The sequence below is a fragment of the Hemiscyllium ocellatum genome, chromosome 22 (genome assembly GCF_020745735.1).
Source record: "Hemiscyllium ocellatum isolate sHemOce1 chromosome 22, sHemOce1.pat.X.cur, whole genome shotgun sequence".
In the NCBI taxonomy this organism is placed as follows: domain Eukaryota; kingdom Metazoa; phylum Chordata; class Chondrichthyes; order Orectolobiformes; family Hemiscylliidae; genus Hemiscyllium; species Hemiscyllium ocellatum.
This window is the reverse complement of record NC_083422.1, coordinates 56,437,551-56,462,605: the sequence shown is the minus strand read 5'-3', so window position 1 is coordinate 56,462,605 and position 25,055 is coordinate 56,437,551. Positions and strand designations below refer to the sequence as shown.

General features: G+C 38.8%; 1 protein-coding gene across 2 annotated transcripts in view; it reads left to right on the top strand.

Annotated features, from left to right (window-relative positions):
- Window positions 1-21,225, top strand: part of sufu (suppressor of fused homolog (Drosophila)) — a 103,177-nt gene extending 81,952 nt beyond the window's left edge. The window contains exons 9-12 of one of the 2 annotated variants that reach the window (XM_060842513.1): window positions 227-361; window positions 5,858-5,996; window positions 14,473-14,541; window positions 18,730-21,225. In XM_060842513.1, the coding sequence (XP_060698496.1) occupies window positions 227-361; window positions 5,858-5,996; window positions 14,473-14,541; window positions 18,730-18,819 (433 nt within the window). In that variant the 3' untranslated portion in view covers window positions 18,820-21,225. The remainder of the gene's footprint in view (window positions 1-226; window positions 362-5,857; window positions 5,997-14,472; window positions 14,542-18,729) is intronic. The other variant, XM_060842512.1, reaches the window with a different exon arrangement.
- The last annotated feature ends 3,830 nt before the right edge of the window (window positions 21,226-25,055 follow it).

Sequence of the window (25,055 nt, the reverse complement as noted above, 5' to 3'; positions counted from 1 at the left end):
ATTTGGTTATTTAGAGACAGTATTCTCATCATTGTAATCTGCACATATTTACTGATTTGTTGTTCTTGTCTTTTGCCACTACATTCATGTCAAAACCTCAGTATTCTGAAATAGAAGTAACTTCACAAAAGTTTTGACTTGTAGCAAAATTAATTTTAATCCTTTATTATGTTTTCGTTCAAATTTTTCCCTTGAATTTTGATTTGTTTTCCTATTTTTTTCCTAGGACTAGGAAAGATAGTTTGGAAAGTGAAAGTTCTGCTGCTATTGTTCCTCATGAATTGATTCGCACCAGGCAGCTGGAGAGTGTACATCTTAAATTCAACCAGGAATCTGGAACTCTTATTCCACTGTCACTGAGGTGAACAGTTATTAAGTTTTATGGGCAAAGAAATGAAATCCAGAAAACCTGAGCTTTGCATCTTATTTGAACTAGCAATAAGCAGGATCAAAGGAAGTATCTAAAATAAAAATGCAAGTATTAAAATGTCAAACAATTGCAACAATTAGTTCTCAAGTTTAGCAATTCTGAGGTCGAAACCATCTCCAAAGGCCAGGAACATTGGAGGGCCAGTCTCACTCATGATATTGTATTTGTAGCGTAACTAGCAACTTTCTGATCCATAACATCAACACTCAATGCTTATTGCATGGGGATATTGCAGGAACGAATGGAAAAGTAAATGGTGTTCACAAAGCATAGGTAGAAAACAAATCGAGCTGAAGTGTTGAAACTGCGTAGCAGATAATAAACCTGGAAGATATTATTGTTTCTGCTATGTGATCCTTTTTTATGACTGCCAACACACTGACTTGTTATTTCTCTTTTTGCTACTAGTTGACTAGTAATGCAGTTCCCACATATTTGGGGGTGTTATTTGCATAACAATAACAAATGTAACACACTAACATGCATTCTAACTTGCAGTAAAACAATAAAGAATCCTTTATAATTAGTTTTACCACTTCCTTTTACATTCCTTTTAAAATATTTAGAATGTTTGGCTGGCTGCTACTTGTTTGTAGCACATAAACAGCAGTGGTGTAACAGTATTTCTAGAAAGTGCATTAATACATTTGGCTGATAATCACTAGCTGACCATTTTGACTTTCAACTCTCACTTGGAGGGGAAATAGAGGGAGAATGTAATAAATAATTTCAGCAAAACTGCAAACAGGTAAGCTTGATTTTTAATTCGGGTTTCATTTTTAAAATACAAGAATTGTAAGGATCGAAATCATGTTGGTTAATAATCTCTGAACAAGTGTTCTTAGTGTAATATTTCCCCAGTTTAACAATAGTTTGATATTGTGTTTATCTGACATTGCATAGCTTCATTGGGTTCTAGTGGTGTTTGCATAATACATATATACAGTCATAATTCCACAACCTCATGAAGAGTTTACTCTTTTGGACTTGCATTGCCTCAACAAATCATTGCTTGTACCCTGCTTTAGTTCCTCCAAAATTAAGTTAGAATTTTATTAGCTCAGTAAATTTATAGTATTCAGCCATAACTTGATGAATTCCATCGTATTTGGAAATGTACTGCTCATGTCCCTTAAATAAAAAATAAAGTTTGAACTAGAAAACAAATTGGTTTTATCTTTAGACTGCACATAAAATTAGGTTAACTATTTTGTAGTTTCTCAGCTCACCTATATAGGATGCAGAGAGTACTGGTATCATACAGAAATAAAGCTACTCAAACATAGTCATAGAGACGTACAGCATGGAAACAGACCCTCCGGTCCAACCCGTCCATGCCAACCAGATATCCCAACCCAATCTAGTCCCACCTGCCAGCACCCGGCCTATATTCCTCCAAACCCGTCCTATTCATATACCCATCCAAATGCCTTTTAAATGGTGCAATTGTACCAGCCTCCACCACTTCCTCGGGCAGCTCATTCCATACACGTACCACCCTGTGTGTGAAAAAGTTGCCCCTGAGGTCTCTTTTATGTCTTTCCCCTGTCACCTTAAACCTACGCCCTCTAGTTCTGGACTCCCTGACCCCAGGGAAAAGACTTTGCCTATTTACTCTATCCATGCCCCTCATAATTTTGTAAACCTCTAGAAGGTCACCCCTCAGCCCCAGGGAAAACAGCCCCAGCCTGTTCAGCCTCTCCCTATACCTCAAACCCTCCAACCCTGGCAACATCCTTGTAAATCTTTTCTGATGCCTTTCAAGTTTCACAACATCTTTCCGATAGGAAGGCGACCAGAATTGCACGCAATATTCCAACAGTGGCCTAACCAACGTCATGTACAGCCGCAACATGACCTCCCAACTCCTGTACTCAATACTCTGACCAATAAAGGAAAGCATACCAAACGCCAGCTTCACTGTCTTCTCTACCTGCGATTCCATTTTCAAGGAGATATGGACCTGTACTCCAAGGTCTCTTTGTTCAGCAACACTCCCTAGGACCTTACCATTAAGTGTATAAGTCCTGTGAAGATTTGCTTTCCCAAAGCGTAGCACTTCGAGTTTATCTGAATTAAACTCCTTCTGCCACTTCTTAGCCCATTGGCCCATCTTGTCAAGATCCTGGTGTAATCTGAGGTAACTCTCTCAGCTGTCCACTACATCTCCTGTTTTGGTGTAATCTGCAAACTTACTAACTGTACCTCTTATGCTCGCATCCAAATCATTTATGTAAATGACAAAAAGTAGAGGACCCAGCACCGATCCTTGTGGCACTCCACTGGTCACAGGCCTCCATTCTGAAAAACAACCCTCCAGCACCACCATCTGTCTTCCACCTTTGAGCCAGTTCTGTATCCAAATGGCTAATTCTTCATGTATTCAATGAGATCTAATCTTGCTAATCAGTCTCCCATGGAGAATCTTGTCAAACGCCTTACTGAAGTCCATTTAGATCACATCTACCGCTCTGCCCTCATCAATTTTCTTTGTTACTTCCTCAAAAAACTCAATCAAGTTTGAGAGACATGATTTCCCACGCACAAAGCCATGTTGACTATGTCTAATCAGTCCTTGCCTTTCCAAATACATGCACAATCTGTCCCTCAAGATTCCCTCCAACAACTTGCCCACCACCGACGTCAGGCTCACCGGTCCATAGTTCCCTGGCTTATCCTTACCACCCTTCTTTAAACAGTGACACCACGTTTGCCAACCTTCAGTCTTCCGGCACCTCACCTATGATTATCGATGATACAAATGTGTCAGCAAGAGGCCCAGCAATCACTTCTCTAGCTTCCCACAGAGTTCTAGGGTACACTTGATCAGGTCCTGGGGATTTATCCACCTTTACCCCTTTCAAGACATCCAACACTTCCTCCTCTGTAATATGAACATTTTGCAAGATGTCACCATCTATTTCCCTACATTCTATATCTTCCATATTCTTTTCCACAGTAAATATATCCTTACTTTTTACTAAGAAGTACAAACATTTTCACTTAAAGTATTTGTCTGTGTTTTCCATGAAATCCAAATTTTCTGTTATTGTCATAGGATCATACAACACAGAAACAGACGAACCAATCTATACCGAACATAATCCAAATTAAACTAGTCCCATTTGTCTGCTCCTGGCCCATATCCCTCCAAATCTTTCCTATTCATATACCAATCCAGTTGTTTTTAAACGTTGAAATTGTACCAACATCCACCGCTTCCTCAAGAAGTTCATCCACACATGAACTACCCTCTATATAAAACATTTGCCCCTCATGTCTTTTTTAAAATTTTTCTCCTCTCACCTTAACAATGTGCCCTCTCATCTTGAAGTTCCCCGTCCGAGGGAAAAGACAACTCCATTAACCCTGTCATTATTTTATAAATTGCTTAATACTATATAACTGAGCGATCAGAACTGGACACAGTATCCCAGAAGAAGTCTCACTAATGTCCTACAAAACCTCAACATGACTTCCCAACTCCTACAGCCAAAGGACTGAGCAATGAAGGCAAATGTGCCAAACGCCTTTATAACCATTCTGTCTATATGTGACTCAAACTTCAAAGAGTTATCTACCTGCACCTTGGGTCCTTCTGTTCTACAATACTACCCAAGGCCCTACCATTAATTGTATAAGGCCTACCCTTGTTTGTTGTATTAAATTGTAATACAATACATTTATCGAGATTGAACTCCATCTGCCATTTCTCAGTCCATTGACCTGTTTGACCAAAATCCCTTTGTAATCTTAGAAAATGTTCTTCACTGTCTACTGTGCCACCAGTTTTGATGTCATCCATAACCTTACTAACCATTCCCTGTATATGCTCATCCAGATCAGTTATATCAATGACAAACAAAAGAGGACCCAAAATCGATCCCCATGGAACACCACTGCTTACAGGTCATCAGTCTGAAAGGCAGCCCCCCCCCGCCACCACTCTGTCTCCTGACGTTAAGCCAATTTTGTATCCAATTGGCAAGCTCACCCTGAATTCCATGTTACCTAACTTTACTGATTAGTCCACCAAGCGGAACTTGTCGAAAGCTTTACTAACATCTAAATAAACAACTTCTTCTGCTCTCCCATTATCGATCATTTTGGTAACTTCCACAAAAAACTCAATCAAGTTTGTGAGATGTGATTTTCTTCGCACAAAACCAAACTGACTATCCCCAATCTAAATGTCTATAAGTCTTATCTTTTGTTATCACCTCCAGCAATTTACCCACAACCGAAGTCAGACTCTCAGATCAATAGTTCCCTGGGTTCTCCTTACAATCTTTCTTAAACAAAGGTACAGAATTAGCCACCCTCTAGTCATCAGGTACGTCATATGTAGTTATAGATATTGCAAATATTTCTTCAAGGTGTCTCACGGTCTTCTCACTTACTTCCCACAACATTTTGGGATACAAGAACAAAGAAAATTTACAGGCCAGGAACAGGCCCTTCAGCCCTCCAAGCCTGAGCCAATCAAAATGTAATGTCTAAACCTGTTAATCAATTCCTAAGCATCTGTATCCCTCTACTCCCCACCTACTCTGCATTTATTCAGACGCATCTTAAAAGAATCTACGTGCCTGCCTCTACCACCTCTGCTGGCAACGCGTTCCAAATGCCCACCACCCTCTGTGTGACGTACTTTCCAAGTGAATCCCCTTAAACTTTCCACCCCTCACCTTGAAAGCGTGCCCTCTCGTTATTGAATCCTTCATCCTGAGAAAAAGCTTGTCTCTATACGCCCTGTCTATACCCTTCATGATTTTGTAAACCTCAGTCAGGTCCCCCCTCAATCTCCTTTTTTTTAATGAAAATAAACCTAACCTACTCAACCTCTCTTCATAGCTAGCACCTTCTATACCAGGCAACATCCTCATAAACCTTCCACGCACCCACTCCAAAGCATCCACATCCTTTGGTAATGTGGCGACCAGAACTGTACACAGTATTCTAAATGCGGCCGAACCAATGTCTTGTACAATTTTAACATGACCTGCCAGCTCCTATATTCAATACCCCGTCCAATGAAAGCAAGCTTATTATATGTCGTCTTGACCACTCTATCCACCTGAAGTAAAATGTTCAATCTTTTTACTGCCTGGTTTACTTTTAGCCCTCATTCACCCCTTGAAAATGGAAACAGTTTTCCTTGCCTAAAAGATTTTACTGGAAAATGGTCTTTAATTTAGTTAATCAGCTAAAAATCAGGAAGGTGTCTGCAAATCCATTTGTCATTTGTCAAATGGCTCATAAGACCTTACAGCTGTTCTACAGCATTTCTATTAAATAGAAATATGGTTTCTCAATTTTGAGGTGAACAGAAGCTTGTATGAATGCTTGGCAAAACTTCTTGGACTTAAAAAATATTCTTGCCTGTTTAGTGCAAGGTGATTTAAGGAATATGCTTATTCTCTTTAGAGGTAGATTGTTGCACGGAAGGCACTTTACTTACAAAAGCATCACAGGAGATACAGCAATTACATTTGTTTCTACTGGAGTTGAAGGAGCCTTTGCTACAGAAGAACACCCATATGCAGCTCATGGCCCATGGTTGCAGGTAGGTATTTGCTTTTACTGTCTTTTAGTTTCTATATAGTCAAATATGTCACCAATTGCCAGTATGCAAGTAGCACTAAAGGAAGAACCATAGAATCCCTACAGTGCGAAAGAGGTCATTTGGCCCATCGACCCTCCAAAGAGCAATCCACCAGATTCCATTCCATCCCTGTAACCTCACATTTAACATGACTAATATATCTGACTATTCATCTGCAGACTCTAAGGAGCAATTTAGCATTGTTCATCCATGTAACCCCTACATGTCTTTCAGGGGTTCAGAGGGATGGGAAGATTCCACTGATAGAGTTTATGGAGTATTAAAGCACTGTACAGTTTAAATGGTGGCCGCGTAGTGGTAATGTCACTGAGTTACTGATTTAGATCCCAGGATAATCCTCTGGGGATTTGAGTTCAAATCCCATCATGGAAGATCATACAATAATGTAACTATTGTCATCAATTTATTTTTCTTTGAAAATGTAATTAACATATCAGTAGTACTTTTTCTTAATAAGGTCTATGCAAGCACGTCAGAAAGGAATATTCAAGTTAAAAATCTTAAAATCCACATATGTACATCAGAAGTTTTCGGGAGAGTTTTATTGTGTTTTCTTCTGAAGGAACATTCTAAATTCATTTTCTGTCAATGTTTCACATGTACAAAAATGCTGTACTGACCTTTTATTGTGTAACTTTGTTCAAACTGCTCAATTTAAGCAAGTACAATCTTTAATTAAAACAAAGTGATGTTTAATTAGAAAAATTCTCAAATATCTTCTTAGTTTTAAACTACTGATCTTTCAGGCTGCACCAATGATACAACAACAAATTATGATGATTGTCAAAAAACACTTAGAAATGAATAGTGTGTGAATTTAAACATTACGTCATAACAACTTGCTGCATGGAAAAAGGCCATTCAATCATCTCTCCTGTGCTAATGATCAGCTTTAATACACTTTCCCTCTCATAGAAACATAATGGTTTACAGCACAGAAAAATGCCCTTCAGCCCATTGAGTCTGTGCTGGTCAAAAATAGCCACTTAAATATTCTAATCCTGATTTCCAGCTCAAGGTTCATAATCTTATATGAATATACAGCTCAATACTACTTAAACGTTATGAGATTTTCACCCTTACATACATTTGAACCCTAACAACCTCTGGGTATAAAAAGTTTAGTTCACATCCCTTCTAAACTCCCTGCCTCTTATTTTAAATTTGTGCCCCCTGGACTTGATCCCTTCACCAAGTGGAAAGGTTTCTTCCTTTCTACCCTACCTATGCCCTGCATAATTTTATACATCTCCATCATATCTCTTGTCAATCTTCTCCATTCCATGGAAAACAACCTCAGTCTGTTCAAATAAAAGCCAAAGAACTGCAGACGCTGTACATCAGGAGCAAAAAACAGAAATTATTGGAAGCATCTATGAAGAGAAATCAGAGTTAACATTTCGGGTCTGGTGATCCTTCCTCAGAACTGATGGTAGCTAGGAAAATATCGGTTTTATGCAGAAGATAGGGTGGGAGGAGTGGGTAAGGAGTAAACGATAAGTGGGAATAGAGCCCAAAGAGAGAGAAGTGTAGTTGGACAGAAAAAGGAATGGATAATGATCTGGCTGGGAGGGTGGATAGCTGTTAATGGAGACTTTGGAGGTTAATAATGGGTTGTTTGTAATAGCAGACCTGATAACAAGGCCTGATGTGTCGGGGTGGGTTCTAAGACATAGAGTTCAAGCCCTAAAGTTATTGAACTTGATATTGAGTCCAGAAGGCTGCAGGGTTTCCAAGAAGAAAATGAGGAGTTGTTCTTCAAGCTTATGCTGACCTTTGCTGGAGCAAGCCTGAGAGAGAGATTGCCCTGGGAACAGGGTGGTGTGTGAAAGGCAACTGATAGCTCAGGTCATTCTTGCAAGCAGAACGTAGCTCTACACTTTGTTTCCCCAATGTAGAGAAGACCACATTGTGAGCAGCGAATGCAAAAGACTAGATTGTGTTGAATGCAGGTAAAATGCTGCTTCACCTGGAAGGTATTTTTGGACCCTTGGATACTGAGGAGGAAGGAGGTAAATGAACAGGTGTGACACCGTCCCATTGAAGAAGGTGCCATTGGGCTGTGGATGGTTGTTAGGAGTGAAAGGAGAATGATCAGGGCGTGTCAGAGGGAATGATCCCTGTGGAAGTGGACAAGGGAGTGAAGGGGAATATGTGTGTAGAGATGGTGGCTGATCTTTTGGATGGGATCGTGCGCAAGGACAAGGGGAACCCTATCACTGTTGTGTCAGGGAAATGAGGGTCTGAGGGCCAAAGTGCGCAAGATAAGTTGAACCTGGTTGAGGGCGCTGTCAACAATGGTGTTGGGCAATCCTCGTTTGAGCAAGAAGGTGGACATTTCAGAGGCTCCCTTTTTGAAGTTGACATCATGCGATGGAGACAAAGGAACTGTAAGAATGGAATAGAACCTTTACAGGAAGCAAGGTGTAAGGATATAAAGTCCAGGTAACTGAAGGATTCAGTGGGTTTATAGTGGATATTAGTGGCCAATCTATCCCCAGAAAGAGAAACAGATGTTCAGGAGGGGAAGGGAGGAGTCAAAGACGGACCAAATGAAAGTGAGGGCGGGGTTGAAATTGGAAGCGAAATCGATAAATCTTTCCAATTCAGATGAGAGAGGGAAGCAGCTCCAATGATATCATTGATATATCAGAGAAAAAGTTGTTGGTGGGGGCCGGAACAGGACACAAACAAGGAATGTTCCACAAAGAGACAGGCATCACATGTGGATATCCTTGACCACCCCTCTGACCTGAAGAAAATGAGAGGAGTCTGTTCAATCTCTCTTTCCTAACTACAACTCTCCAGCTCAGGCAACATTTTGGTAAATCTCCTTTCTACCCTCTTCAATGCAATTGCATCCCTTTTATAATGTGGATTCCAGAATTTCTTCCTGAGTGAAGTCCTAAATAAATACCCAGAAGTTTTTCGGGAGAGTATAGGAACTATCAGAGGAGCAAAGGTCACCTTGCACTTTGAGCAGAAGCAATCCCACAGTTCTGCAAGACTTGCCCAGTGCCATTTGCCTTACAGATAAAAGTAGAAGCAGAAATCTGAAGGCAAGAAAGCAAAGGATTTATCAAACCAATCCAATTTGTGGATTGGACAACACTGGTCATGCCAATTGTGAGGCCCAACAGATTGGTTTGCCTTTGTGGGGATTTTTAATAAACGGTACACTGCTTTTCGCAGCTGCTATATATCTCTAGGAATAAATACTCATCCCTTGCATAGAGGATTTGTACGCAAAGCTGGCAAGGAGGCGGTCCTTCACGAAGCTGAACATAAGCCATGTGTACTTGCAGTTACAATTAGATGAAGGTTCCCTACAATTAATACCCATAAGGGTTTATACAAATATACATAACTGCCGTTTATGCAACGTTTCAGCAGTTGATGAAGAATAAGATCTCCCCCCCGCCCCCCCAGGTTGCCATTTATCTAGATGACATGCTAATAACAAGGGAAGACCAATAAAGAACACTTAGAGAAGTTGGACATAGATGTTTCTCCGAGGCAGGTGTGTGCCTTAGAAGAGAAAAATGTGTGTTCTAGGCACCCCAAGTGACGTACTTGGGCTACAGAGTCAACAAGACCTGGTTACACCCATTGGAAGATAGTGAGGGCAATTAAAGATGCCCCAGCCCACATGTCTGTACTGAAGCTTTGGTCTTTCCTTGGATGGTGACCTATTATGGAATGTTCATATGTACCTGGCCTCCAATCTGGCACCTTTGCAGCAGCCCTTAAAAGAAAGGATCAGCCTTGGACATGATTACATAGCCAAGCCATAGTTTTCAGGGAAGTGAAGAAACAGCTGTCTTCCTCTAAGACGTTGACATACTATGATCCCAAGCAAGATCTGGCTTGGTTGCAATGTCTCCCTCTGAGATCGGTGTAGTTTTGGCTGATAGGTGGCCCAACAGAAAGCAACGGCTGATAACGTATATGTTCAGGAATTTGGCTAATGCAGAGTGTAAATGCGCCCAGAGAGAACGGAGGTTTGGTAGTCATATTTGGAGGCAGGAAGATTCACCAACACCTGTATGGATGTAAATTTATAATAACAGATCTCACCCCCCTGTTAGGTCTACTTAAAGAGCACAAGGGAGTACCACCAATTGCTTCAGGCTGAATTCAGTGGTGGGCTTAATATCAAGTGTATATACTTAGAAGTTGGAACACTGTCTGGGAGGCCAAGTAGCAAATGTGGATGAAGTGAACTACTTCCCATTGGCAGATACAATGTTATGATTTAATTTTTCTGGACACATTTCCAGTCACAGCTGACTATCAGACTTTGGACACAGAAAAATCAATTCCTGGCAAATATGAAACAGCTGCTGGAGAAGGGGGAAACTAAAGGGCCCTTCATAACCAGAATTGAAACCTTTTTTGGACATTGAGAGACCAGATCACAGTAGAGGATGGCATTATTATGGGGACCAATTGTGATTGCCCCGATCAAAGATCACGACTAGATACTGGCTGAACTACTGATTAGGATGGAGGGCCGGCACAGCATCGAGGGCCAAAGGGCCTGTACTATGCTGTACTGTTCCATGTTCTAACTCCACCAGGTTCATTCAGGAGATTCCAAAATGAAGATATTGATGAGAGGTTATGTCTGGTGGCCGGAATTGGATTCAGACATAGCTGCATTGGTGGGGCAGTGCCCAGAGTGCCAACGAAAACAAAAGTTACCATCAGCTCCCCACGTTCATGGGAATGGCCGAGTAAAGCGTGGATTCGGTGACACATCAGCTATACATATCCTTTCACCAGTACAATGACAGAAAAACTGCACGCATCGTTTGCAAAATATGGATTCCCAGAAGTGTTGGTCACAGGTTGGCCATCGTTTACCAGCAAGGAATTTGGGTATTTCCTAAAGTCGAATGGTATTCATCATGTAAGGACAGCTCCGTACCATCCATCATCCATCATAAAAGATCAGCCCAAACTTTGAAAGCAGGCTTAAAGAAATAGCCTTCTGCTCCACTAGATACCAAACTACATGGTTTCTGTTTGATTGTAAAGGACCCTTCATACAACTACAGGAATGGCTCCAGCAGAGTTGCTAATTAGGAGAAGACTCCACGTCAGGTTAAAACTGATCTTCCCAGACCTGGGATGGGAAGAGTGTAACTGCATCAGGAATGCCAGTGCCGGACACAAGACTTCACTAAGCAAAAGAGAGAGTTTATTTCAGGGGATGAAGTTTGTGTAGGAGCCACTGAAATGGCTCTGCATGGGTAAGAGGCATGGTTGATGCGAGGTCAAGTCCAGTGGCATATATAGTTTGGATAGGAGTGATGGTCCTGAACAAGTATGTGAACCATATGAAAGGTGCAAACTTGCAAAATGGTGCGGGAGCAGAATGTGCCCAGAGCCTTTCCCACTGTACCAGAAATTGTGGGTTCTCTCTATCCGTCAAGCTAACAGGCTTGTTGGCTGAATATACCGCAGAACCTGAAGTCGATGTGACAGATGTTGCTGCCTTTGCAGCCTGAAGAGGAGAATGAATTTCTTCTGAGATGTTGAGTGAAAGAGAGGAGCTAATGTGAGCTACATGCTGCCCATATCAAAGGCACAATTAGAGGAACCTGAGCCAGTGCTAAACTGCCCCAGAAGGAGAAGAAGAGGGGAAGTAATGTAGTGATTCTGACAAGGTCAGCCAGGTGGACTTCATAGAATGTGAGTTTCCTTATTGGGGAAGTTAATCTGATCCAATTAGGGAGAGCTAGGTGACAGATTTAAACAAGGACTACACTACCGCAGTTAGGCGGTAGTGTGGGGGTTAATTAAAAATAAAAAAGGATAAACAGGACCGTCCCTTTGATGTGAAGGGCACTGCTTGTCACAGGCCACTCGGGTGTTTTCCCAAAAAAAAATAAACAGGAGTGTGAGCATTGCCCTTTGATGTGAAGGGCACTGCTTGTCACAGGCCACTCGGGTGTTTTCCTACTTTTCCTGGTGGTGGAAATTGAATAAAGATTTGTACACCTTGTCTCTCACTGTGTCTCACACCTGCGCACACACACCATGGGTGCTGGGGTTAAAAATAATAAGCACTACCGCAGTTAGGCGGTAGTGTGGGGGTTAATTTAAAAAAGAAAAAAAAAAAAAGAAAATAAAAGAAAAAGAAAAAAAAGATTTAAACAAGGACTTCCTACATGTATATAGAGTGGCTTGGCCGGATACCAGCCTCTGTGGAATTACTTCACATTCCTCACACCTTTGCAGGTGCTTCTATGCCCTGGAGACTGCAGCTGTTTAAGATGTTCACTACCACCTTCACCAGGGTAATTGGTGATATGCAATAAATGCTGGCCTAACCAGTAACTCTCATTTTATGAATGATTTTTTTAAAAATGTGCAATTACCTTTTGAAAGTAATAATAATATATGATTCCACCCCATTTTCACGTTATGATCCAAATCCTTAAACCTCAGTGTGAATCAAATTTTCAGTCTCTTTCTAGCGCTTTTGCTTATTATTTAATATATATCATATCTGGTTAGTAATCCATTTGGCAAAGGAAATAGGGAGAAGTTATCAAAATTATTCATAAATTTGAATTCCTTATATATTCCTTAATTTTTGCTCGAAGGAAAATAAATCCAACTTTTTTCTAATCTTTCTTCATAACTGAACTCCCAAATCTTTGGTGTCCTCCTGGTAAGTGTCTTCTAAACCATTTTCCAGTAGCCATAATTGCAAACAATATTCCATCTGAGGCCTAACTGGGATTCCTGATGAAGGGCTTATGCCCGAAATGTCGAATTTCCTGTTCCTTGGATGCTGCCTGACCTGCACTTTTCCAGCAACACATTTTCAGCTAACTGGGATTTACTAAAGATTTAGCAGGACTTCCTTGTTTATGTATTCAGTGTCCCTATTTACAAAGCTGTGCATTTTCTCATCTTGCCAGCATCAAGGATTTATGGATGTGTGCCTCCTCAAAGTAGTACCATTGCGTTTATACTACCCATGTTGTGTTGCTTCCAAAATGCTTTGCTTCACATACATCCTCAATAAATTGCATCTGCCATTTTTGTATCTGAAATAGATTTTTAAAAATCTTGTCATGTTGAATTTCAAATAACTAATGATCCATATTTAACGGCATCTGATTTTTCACATCTATACTTAAATGGCCTGTAATTCAAATGTGTTTTTGTGCTGAAAATTTACTTTCAGTAAATAATTACTTTCCTTTTGCCCAGTATCAAAAATGAACCAACCTTCCTGTGGTCTGTTATAGATAGTTAACATCCTAACGGGTAGAGTTGATCACTCAATTGGATTAATTTACAAATGCAATTTGAAATGGTTGAGCCAAGAGAGATTAAAATACGTTTTGGCTCTGATGCCAGTTATTGCCCATATTGTGTATAAAAATTGACCACAATATTGAGAGGGCAACTGGTTGAGACCCAGTCTATTACATCAATGGAAGCATCTGTTTAGAAAAGAGGATTTCATGAAAATGTGACATGATAACGATATTGTTTCAAGATAGTTAAAGGGGTATCACTTCCTGAAAGTCGCGAAAACAATTTGCTATTAGTAATTTACCTTCAGCTGTTTACTTGACGTTCCTGATAGATTAGTGTACCTAGTTGTGAAAGAGAATATGCAGGAAGAATTCTTCCAGTAGATTTTGAATGTTTCAGTTTCTCTTAGGTATATTAGTTTAACTTTTGTGTACTTCTGTTTTTAAACTGTTTAATGTTTATTGAATTAGATACATTTGTGAGGACTGTGGAAGATGCTTTCAGAAATATCAACTTCTGCACAGGTCTAAAAGACTAAGATTGCTACTTGTTCTAAGGATCACTAAAATAATTTAGATAGACGTGGGTAAATATTCTGTATTGGAGATGTTGGAAATTCTTAAATTATTTTATGCAGTCTTTCTTGAAATTTGGTAAGAGTTTACAAAAACAGCAAGTGTTAATTGTTATCATTATTAATGTATGTCACCAGTTCAAGAACTATTGCCTTAGATTACTCTTGGCCAGCTGAATCCAGAGGGAGGACTGTCTGGACATGTTCGTTATGCCTACAGAGGAGAGAGTACTGAATATTAATATATATAACTTTCAGTACCCACCAGTGTGCTCCAATGAGACTGGTTGTCAGTGTAATTCTTAGCACACTTAAGATTATTTAGCAAATATTGTCCAATTGCAGAGTCACATCTAATGTTAAGCCACTTTTCAGTTTTGTTAAGTGTGGGGAGGTTAGGGATGGTAAGTACTTATTGTGAAAAATCAAATGGATATGCTTTTTGATATTAACATCTCACAGAAGTTCCATAGTGTGCTGAATGCATTGTAGTATGACGAACAATATGGAGTAAATACCTAAATGTTTTTGATTGTGATATCTGTGCATTTTTGTTTACAGATTCTGCTAAATGAAGAGTTTGTGGAAAAAATGCTAGAGGATTTAGAAGACTTGACCTCTCCGAAAGAAGTAAGATTTCTTAAATAAGTTGGCATGATTTCAGGGATGTTGCTGTTCAGATGTATTTTATATACATTTGCATGTATTTAGAGAACGAGACAGAAATGTATAAACAAGCAGGGTTTCAGTTTATAATGACATTTAGACTTTAATTATGTTAACATAAGATTGGATTTTGTATTTCAGGTGAAGCACCATAATTTGCTACTGACCTCAAAGAATGCTGTCCCCAAAGATCTAGCTACCTTTGTAGTGTAGATTTCTTCTGTACTGATGGTAATTCAAATCCAGCATCAAGTCAAACTGATCTCTAGATATTCAGCAGCAGTGATGTCAGAAGCAGAGTAAACTGCCAATTACATTGAAGTATTCCAGAAAGCTACAAATACTAATTATCATCTTTAATACTTTTAATAACAAAATAAATCATTATGATCAGATTAACATAGCTGAAAAATCAAAATTTTAATTAAGAGAATGTTTATCACATAGAGAAATTTGGCATTCCACAAAATGAAATCCTCTGGGCCAGTGAAGCTGGATAGGACTAATTATGAACTTAGAACGTCACTGGGAGCACAGTTACACATCATTCAACAAAGAATAGCTTTTCCAATGTTTTTATGATATTACAGCATCAAATTGGATGTTTTCATCAATTCACTGATTATTCAGAGATTGCACTCTGAGAGAATCTTATCAGTGCACCACCTGTAGAATGACAGGCAGCAGTATTTCCTGTATATGCAAGGACTCCTTTCAGTTGCAGTGGAATAATGATGCATTTGACTGTTGCTTTGTCTTTACTACTACAGAATCCAGGCCGTTTTGTTGCGTTCTGACAGTTTTGGAATCATGTTTCAATATTTAGATATAAATGGATAAATCGTTCCAAACTGGGATTTTGATTTGGAATTCTTCAGCCACCTAGACTTGCTTTCATTTGTACCATGGATCATCGATAGAGCATTTTAAAAATAACACCTTTGAGAACTTGCTTTCATTGCTCTGCTGATTTATGGTTAGGAGTTGAAATTGGTCTTTGTAATAAATCTTTACTTTTCAGTAGTAAAATATGCTTTAAAAAGTAAGTAGAGAAGAAATGTCATTGTTTTTACTAGCTCTAATTAATTGTGGTAATGTTTTATACACTTCGGTTTATGTTTGGTATCTACAAGAACTTTTAATACTATTTTAAGGAAATTGGATGACTGAGTTGCACTGACATTTACTCACTGACATTTAGATTCTAATTCGTTTAGACTCATCGAATTAATGTCCTCAGTCTTCTAGCTGGTAAAATGCAGCACTAGTGTTAATTAGTAATCTAACTAAGTGATGGGAAGGTTCATTGACAGTGCAATCTGGTGGTACTTGGAAAGGAATAATTTGCTCACTGACACTCAGCTTAGGTTCTGCAACAAGCAGTCTGTTTCTGACCTCATTACAGCCTCACTCAAAAGTTGGGCAAAAGAGCCCAATTCCAGAAGTGAGGTAAGAGTAACTGCCTTTGGCATCAAGGCAGCATTAGTTGAGTATGACATCAAGGAGCCAGAGCAAAACTGGAATTTATTAGCGGAAACTTTCTGCCAGTTGGTGTCGTACCTAACTTAATAGAAAATGGTTGGATGTCAATCATCTCAGTCCAACCAAGTTTCCTCAAGGTAGTGTCCAAGATCCAGTCATCTTCAGTTGTATCATCAATGATCTTGCTTCTTTGCTGGGTCAGAAGTAGGGATATTTGCTGTTTGCACAATGTTCAGCACCATTTGCGAGTCTCAGATATTGAAGGAGTTGGTCTCCATATGCAACAAAATTTGTACAACTTTTGGGTTGTACTGATATAGGCCAAGAACATCTGTGCCATGCAAGTGCCAGGCAACTACCATCTCCCAGAAGGGAATCTAATCCTTTATTCCTTGACATTTCAATCGCACTACCATCATTCAGTTCTCTGTAGAAACATCCTGGAGTTACCATTGACCAGAAACTGAATTGGACAAACCATAAAAAGACAGTAGCTACAAGGGCAGGTCAGAGGCTAAGAATTCTGCAGTCAGTAACTCATCCTGTGACTCCACAATTCCTGTCCCTTCCACAAGGTATATGTAAGGAGTATGATCTACAAGGCATATGTCAGGAGTATTCTCCACTTGTCTAGATGTGTACAGCTGCAACAGCATTCTGAAAACTTGATACCATCTAGGTCAAAGCAGCCTGCTACTTGTAGCATTTACTCCTTTTGTGGCTAACGCACAGTGGCATTAATGAGTACAGTCTACAAGGTACACTACAGTAACCTGCCCATGCTGCTTCACCTGTGCCTTCCAAATGCCTTAACCTCTACTACCTAGAATGGTAAAGGGAGTCGAAGCATGGGAACCCCAACACCTGCAGATTTCCCTCCAAACCACACACCGTCCTGTCTTGGAAATATATCCATGGTGCATGTGCTCAAACAATGAGATTTGAGAATTGAAATAGGATCATAAAATGGTTGCAGCATATTGTCGATTGTCCCACTATGTCTGTATTGGTCCCCTGCAGGAACGATTCGCCCAAATGAAAACAAGGAAGGACTGAGAAGAGAAGTACAATGGGCAAAGTTAGGGTTAAATCAGATATTGCAGAGAAATAAGGGAAGGAAAATTTGGACTAGGTGTGAAAATGGGAGGGAACAATGGAAAATAAATCATGGGACATTAAGGGTCAAATGCTGTTTTCACAAAGCAGATAGTTGTACAGAGCAAGTCATCCAGCAGCTTGTAGAATCATACAATTCTCAAGATATTTGCTCCTTGTCAAATGTTTTGATCAATGTGCACTTTAGTAATGATGTTTGATGTGTACATGCCGTTATTTTCTTTCTTAAAATTTGCGCCATTAACGTTGCAGTTTCCTTCAAAGGCTAATGGATTTACTAATTATTCAAGGGACATGGATGTCATGATGATTGAGATCATGGGTTTAGAAGGTGCTGTCAAAGATGGCTTGCGACCATAGGACCATGAGAAATAGGAAAATAAGTAGGCTGTTTGGCCCCTTTAGTCTGCTCCACCATTCATGGTTGATCCAACATTCTTCATATCCACTTTACTGCCCTTTCCTGGCAACTTGATTCTCCTGCTGATTGAGAATTTAATCTATCTCAGCCTTAAATGTACACAATGTCTCGCCCCCATAGTGCTGTGTAACAAGGAATTCCAAAGACACTCAGCCCTCTGAGAGAAGAAATCATCTCTACCTCAGACTTAAATTGGCGCCCCTTTATTCTGAGGCTATGCCCCCTGGTCTTTGTCTCTCAGCATTTACCCTGTCAAGCCCCTTCAGAATCCTATATCCTTCAATAAGATCACCTCTCGTTCTTCTAAACTTGAGTGGAGTCTCAACTTGTTGAGCCTTTGCTCATAAGACAATTCCTCTATACCAAGGATCATCCCAGTGGACCTTCTTTGAACTGCCTCCAATGAAACAATATTTTTCCTTAAATAAAGGGACCAAAACTGCTCACAGTACTCGAGATGTGGTCTCACCTTCATCTTGTACCATTGCACCAAGACTTCCCTACTCTAATACTGCAATTCCCTTGAAATCAGTGCCAACATTCCATTAGCTTTCCTGATTAACTGCTGCACCCATGTGCTGCCATTGAGAGTCAGTAGTGGAGAGGCAATGTTTAAAACAATTCCATTCAAGCAGTATAGTTTTACCTGGATGGTATCAAGCTTTTTGAGTATTGTTGGAGCAGCACTCATCCAGACTAATAAAAAGTATGCCCTTGTACTCTTCTTATGTCTTATAACTGGTTGACAGGAAGACGGAATTATGAGGGCAGTTAGTGCACAATTCCTAGTTTCTGACCTAATCTTACAGGCACCCTATTTATGTGGCTGATCTAGTTCAATTTTTGGACAGTGTTTGAACCACCATCACCACCAATCATACAACCCAATATTACTGATATTGGGAAATTTAGCAAAGATAATACCAATGTCAAACAAGATAGTCCAGTTCTGGCTTGCTGAAGATGGTGACCACCTAATGGTTGCAAGTCCTGAATGTTATTTGCTGCTTATCAATTCGAGCCTGAATGTTATTCGGGTTAAGGTGCATATGGAAACTTGTAAAATATTTTATTTTAATTTAATTTATGGTATTTTCAGTGCATATATTTAATGTTCAACTCTTTTTTCATAGGTGAAACTGCCAAAGGAGTACAGCTGGCCAGAGAAAAAACTGAAAATTACAATTTTACCTGAATCAGCATTTGACAGTCCACTGCAGTAGCCAGGAACACTAAGATTAGTTGTTATCAATGTAAAATACCTTGCATTTACTTCTTAGCTTGCAAAAGTAATTTTGCAGTATGAGACAGTCTGAAAGGTTGGCTACATAGTCATTGTAGCTTCAAGCTGTACAAGAAGTAACATTAATATTACATCCATTCCAATTAAACTGGAGACTGTATTTTAGCTCACTATGCCTAATATATTAAAACAGTGTGGGGGCAGGAAATCAGTTGCACATTTTTTTGTAGCTTATCATGCCTGTCTTATCTCTGTTGACTGAAGTGCTGACCAAGTACTGCGTCGTAGAATTGTCCTGTTGTTGCGTGGATCATGCCAAAGATGTATTCCACTGGCAGGTAACTTATTTTACATTTGTTCAGATGAGTTTTGTATTTTTACATTATTTCCCCATAAGATTGAGGTTTTTTTAAATGAAACAGCAAAGATGAGTGGGCAAGAACAAAGGTAATTCATTAAAACGTGAAATGTTCACACATTTATGTTTAACTTTTTCCTTTTATATTTGTGATAAATCAATTTTATCATTGCTCTGTTTAAACAAATATTTGGAAGTGCCTTTGTATTTTTACCTTTGCTTCCTAAAGATTAAGTTTTAGCAATTTTAATCATTATGGAAGTTACTTAATTTTGCTCACTGCATAGAATTGTGAACTCTAACATTACATAAATGGGCCATTCAGCCCATCAAATGTCTGCTGTAAGTCTGTTGAAAGAGCCATCAAGTTAATCCCCATCTGATGCTTTTTCCTATGGTCTTATAAATTTCTCATTCAAGTAAACATCTAATTCCTTTTGTAAGATACTATTGAATTTGCATCCACTTCTCTTTCAGGCAGTGCCTTCCATTGCCAAACAATTTGATAAAAAAAGCATAATCTCCTAATTTCTCTATTGGTTCGTTTATCAATTAACCAAATATGAGCCTTCTGATTATCAACTCTGCATCAGGAAATATTGTCGCCCCATTTTTCTCCATAGAAACTCATCACAATAGTGAATACAGCTAATATATTTCCCCTTTGCTTTCTTGCTATAAAGAGATCAATCCCAATTTCTTCAGTATGTCAGAAACCTGAAGTCCCTATGCTCTCTCCAAGTTCATGGCAACCTTCCTGAAGTACTGTGCCCAGATATTCTACCATTATAATTGGTGATTTATCAATGTTTATCACTCTCATAACTTCTGAGATAATTGGAAATGTATGAAAATTTTAGACAAAAGGTAAGATGGATATTTCTTGCATTGTGATTTAGTGGCTGTTCCTTTTTAATGACCAGTTACTTAAAATAAAAACATATGCTGTACTTAAATTCAGCTGAAAGATGGTAAGTCCTAAATAAAATTGTTAGTTAATGGATGAATATATGGAAACTTGTATCAGTCTTCAGTCATGATTGACAACCTTAAACTTGATTTACCTTCCAAGGCAAAAGCCTGTTTGTGAATACAAGTGTATGGGATGATCCTGTGTCCAATGACCAATGTTTGAAGGGCTCTTGTGATGCAGTGGTAGTGTCCCTACCCCGGACCAAGAGGTCCAAGTTCAAATCTCACCTGTTCCAGAGCTATGCAATGACATCTTTGAACAGTTTGATTAGTAAAATCGATTGTACAATGTTAAACAAACTTTTAACAGATGTCCCAAATACAACAATTTGGAAGTTAATGTGATACTGGCATGCTTAATGATGATTTGAACGATACTTCAACAATTGTGGTTCTATTTCTTGAATTGATTTACTAAATGCCATTCTTTTCTGAATCTTTAAGGTTGAGCATGAGATATAATTCAGTATTTCCACTTGCTTTCAAAGGTGATTGATTCAGGTTGGCAATTGAGATTTAATAGGTTTAATCAAATAGTCACTAGTATCAAAGGACGTTTTAATCAGTTCTACATTTTAATGAGAGTTTGCCTGAATAAGGAGTGAGAATCTGACAATGCCCTGCCTCTGGAAGTGGTTAAAGCCAGTTTTTGTAACGGTTTGATTGAAAGACAAGTTTAAATTTGCTACAACTGTAGCATGCAATCAGCATTCTAGGTGAACATTTTTGTAGTTCATCCCTTCTTTTTGTGTGCAGTGTTTCATTTTACATAGAATCTTGAGTCACTCTACAGATTTGATTTGAAGACCCCTGCAGACCAGCAGTTTAGCACATGGTTCTTAGATACCTTTTTTAAAAATGAAGATTTTTAGCACAGGATTTTAAAAATTGTTTTTATTGTAGTTATCTATTGTAAATTTTTAACTCATGTAGTGCAGCTTGGCTTGCACTGACTTTTGTAATATTTTTGTGAATCACTAAACTGTCAGTAATCTTGAAGTGTATTAAAATTTACTTGATAACAAATCAAATGTTTTGAAATTTTCTCTGTATACATTTACCCACATTTACCAACAAATAAATGTTTACTCTGCATAACCATATTTCATACTTTTCTCACTCCCTATACATTTGCACTGAGGTATTTTATCTGGTCAGTTTACAGATGAAGTTATGAATTTCATACGTTGGATTATTGTTTTTACCATGTTCTACTCAGAATAATTTTATTTTGGATTCGCTTAATTTTTTTTCCTTTCTCATGATGAGGCCATTGAGAACTGGGATTTTTTTCACTTTTTTTTTGTCATTGCTAGATACAGTCAAAAAGTCTGCGTTGCTGGCCTGGGTCTCTTATTTGCAATTCACGATTTTTTTTTCTTTGAGGTCTGTTAAAAGAGAAGTACATAATTGCTCTTTCAGCTAACTGACAAGGTAGCCTTACAGGTTTTACCAGCAATAGTAACTTTTAGTATTCAGGAATGATGACTACTATTAACACTATCTGCCTTTTACACTTTTTTGTTTTCTATCCTGTAACCTCGTAGCAACTTGAAATTATCTCCCTCAACAGAAATAAAAAATAGATGTTGGGACTGCTGACTAAACCACCAATTGTGGTTACCTTATACCTTTTTAATTTGGATTTTTTTTAGTTTAAACCTGTTATTGATAAATTTATTTATTTGTAATGGAAACAAAAAAAGTTTCAAAGACCTTTCAGCCTTTTCAATTTTTTTGGAAACTACAGTTCATAAATTCTGTCTTGAAAGTATTAACAATTTATGAAATATTTACTTTTTAAAAAAAAGCCATTTATTTGATTCAATGCAAACTTAATTTGCAAACTAAAATGCAAACAAGTGGAACATATACCTGAAATTGCTGTACATAATTATCATATTTTTAAAACTGAAGGCCAGACTCACTGAGACAGCTGAACTTTCTATCCTTAGAACTTATATTACTTTGAACCTCTTCCCTTCAACCTCTCCAAAATGTTGTTTCAATGTCCTCCACCCTAGTTTTGCATGTGTATTTTGCTAATAGTCATACCAATAAGCGGTTGCTTTGTAGTAATATAATTCTGCAATCTATTCAGTATAATCACTTAGTGAAAATATTAATATGGAATTGTTAAAACCTCATTCATGTGTTGTACTATTCCTTGTATGTGATGTTACATATTTCTAATCAAAACAGAAATAGCTGGTAAACATTTCTGGAGAGAACACTATCAATATTTTGGTGTGCACCATTCAGAACTTAAAAAGAAGAAATTGATAAGCGGAACATATACCTGAAATAGCAACTTGTCTAAAACGATATCTGTTCGTGAAACTACAACCTTATTAGAATGATTCCTGATGAAGGTCTCTGGCCTGAATCATCGATTCTTCTGCTCCTCGGATGCTCCTGACCTGTTGTGCTTTTCTAGCAACACACTCTGGACTACGATTAATGACAGTTGAGCTCAGCTGTGTTCTTCAGGATTGAATGCCCTGTCCACTGTTTAGAATCCCCATTCAAAACAACTAGTTAGGCAAGGTACCCAGATTACTGATATGCTAATTGAACTATATTCTTGCACAGTATATACAACAGTAATCCGGTAATCCACAAGTGCATAAAAGGAATCTCAAGGGCTGCATATCAATCTTAAATTAACGTTTCCCTTTATTTGACTACATCACAAGTTGCATCTTAGTTGTCTGATTTTGAATTGATTCTGTATTGGTTCTACATGGTTGAATGGTTAGCAAGATTAGACCGCATGGAATCCAGGGAGAGCTAGCTACTTGGATGCAAAATTGCCTTGAAGATAGGAAACAGCGGGTGGTGGTGGTGGTAGATTGCATTTCAGACTGGAGACATGTGAGCAGGGGTGTGTCGCAAGGATCGATGCTGGGTCCACTGTTTTTATTTATACAAAATGATTTGAATATGAATATAGGAGGAATGATTAACATAACGTAAGAACTAGAAGCAGGCATAGGTCATCTGGCCCTTCGAGCCTGCTCTGTCATTCAATAACATCATGGCTGATCGTTTTGTGGCCTCAGCTCCATTTACCCGCCCTCTTCCCATAACCCTTACTTTTTTTTTGAACAGTAGAGGAATTATCTATCTTATTTGGTCAGTGCATTGAGTATAGAAGTTGGGATGTCATGTTGTGGCTGTACAGGAATTGGTTAGGCCATTTTTGGAATACTGCGTGCAGTTCTGGTGTGCCTGCTATAGGAAAGATGTTTCAACTTGAAAGGGTGCAAAAAAAGATTTACGAAGATGTTGCCAGGGTTGAAGGGTTTGAGCCATAGGGCGAGGCTAGATGGACGGGCTATTTTCCCTGGAGCATCGAGGCTGAGAGTTGATCTTAAGAGTTTATAAAATCATGAGGGGCATGGATAGGGTGAATAGCCAAGTGGTTTTCCCAGATTAGGGAAGTCCAAACTAGAGGGCATAGGTTTAAAGTGAGATGGGAAAGATATAGAAGGGACCTAAGGGCCAAGTTTTTCATGCAGAGAGTGGTGCATATATGGAATGGGCAGCCAGAGGAAGTGGTGAAGGCTGGTACAATTACAAGGTGTCAGGATGGGTATGTGAATAAGAAGTGTTTGGAGGGATATGGGTCAAATGCTGGCAAATGGGACTAGATTAATTTAGGATATCTGGTCAGCATGGACAAGTTAGATCGAAGGGTTTGTTTCCATGCTGTATGACTCTATTTTTGTTCATCAATCATAGCTTTTTCCAAACCCCAGTATTTTAAAACAGCACAGATAAGCAAATATAAAATGGAAACACAAATAGTTTCGTTCCTTGGACTTCAATGGATTGAAATATTTTAGGCAGTTATAGGCCAAATACCTGAGCCAGCAAAACAATTGGTGCATTAAGCGCAATTGGCAAAAAAAAATTGGAGCAGTAAGAAATGAATGTGTACTTTTTTGTGAGCAGGTCTTCGCTGGACTGCTGGAAAACATACCATCCCACAGCTCCAGTGCCATAACATTGGAGAAAGATCAGAACTCTGGCTTACAGTGAATGAGTTATTTTGGCACATTTAAACCTGTGATGGCTTTTGTTTGACTGAAAATTGATTACGTTCATATTTCATAGGATGACATCGACTGATGGAAACCTTTTCTACACTATCCCACTTCAAAAGAAAGATTTTTTTTTACAGTGGCTGCAACCAGTGAACTATTGCCATCTGTTTGACATGGAACAGGGTTGGCATGTGTGGAAGCAGAAAATGTTTTTACATCTATGCAAAAAAAATGTTTTACTTACAAAAGAACATGCTAGCTCATTCAAGTACTTGCCGAATATCTAGATTGTTCAGAAGGTTATTTTTAATTTAAAGCCTTATTCTTAATATGAGCATTCAAATGAATATTTAACACACTTTTTTTTATAATCTGGTGGTGTTTCAATTTAGTTCTGATGGCCTCGGACTAATAGTTTGTTGAGAATTTCCCTTCTGAATGCCAGTTCCTGACATGGTGTGGCGACCTTCCTGCCCCGAACAGCAGTCTCCTGGTATGGTGTGGAGCCAGGGCCCGGTGTGGACTGAAAACTAGGTACCAGCGTGGCCTGTTGTACTGAACTTCTGTTTCTGTAATGCTGGACATTTTATTTCTCTATCATCTAAAATCCTGTAACTAAAGCTATACTGAGGTACTTTTGTATCTAAGTCGGCGCTGTAACTGGCAGTGTATAAACTTTTCACTATACTCTTTGAGTATATGTGACAATAAAGGCTATTCTATTCCAAGCTCTATATGATATAAATTCCAGTACACACTTTTGCCATGCATGGGAAATTCTATGCAGCTGATTTATCATCTTAAAACTCAAATAAGGAAGGATGCAAGGGTTCGTCA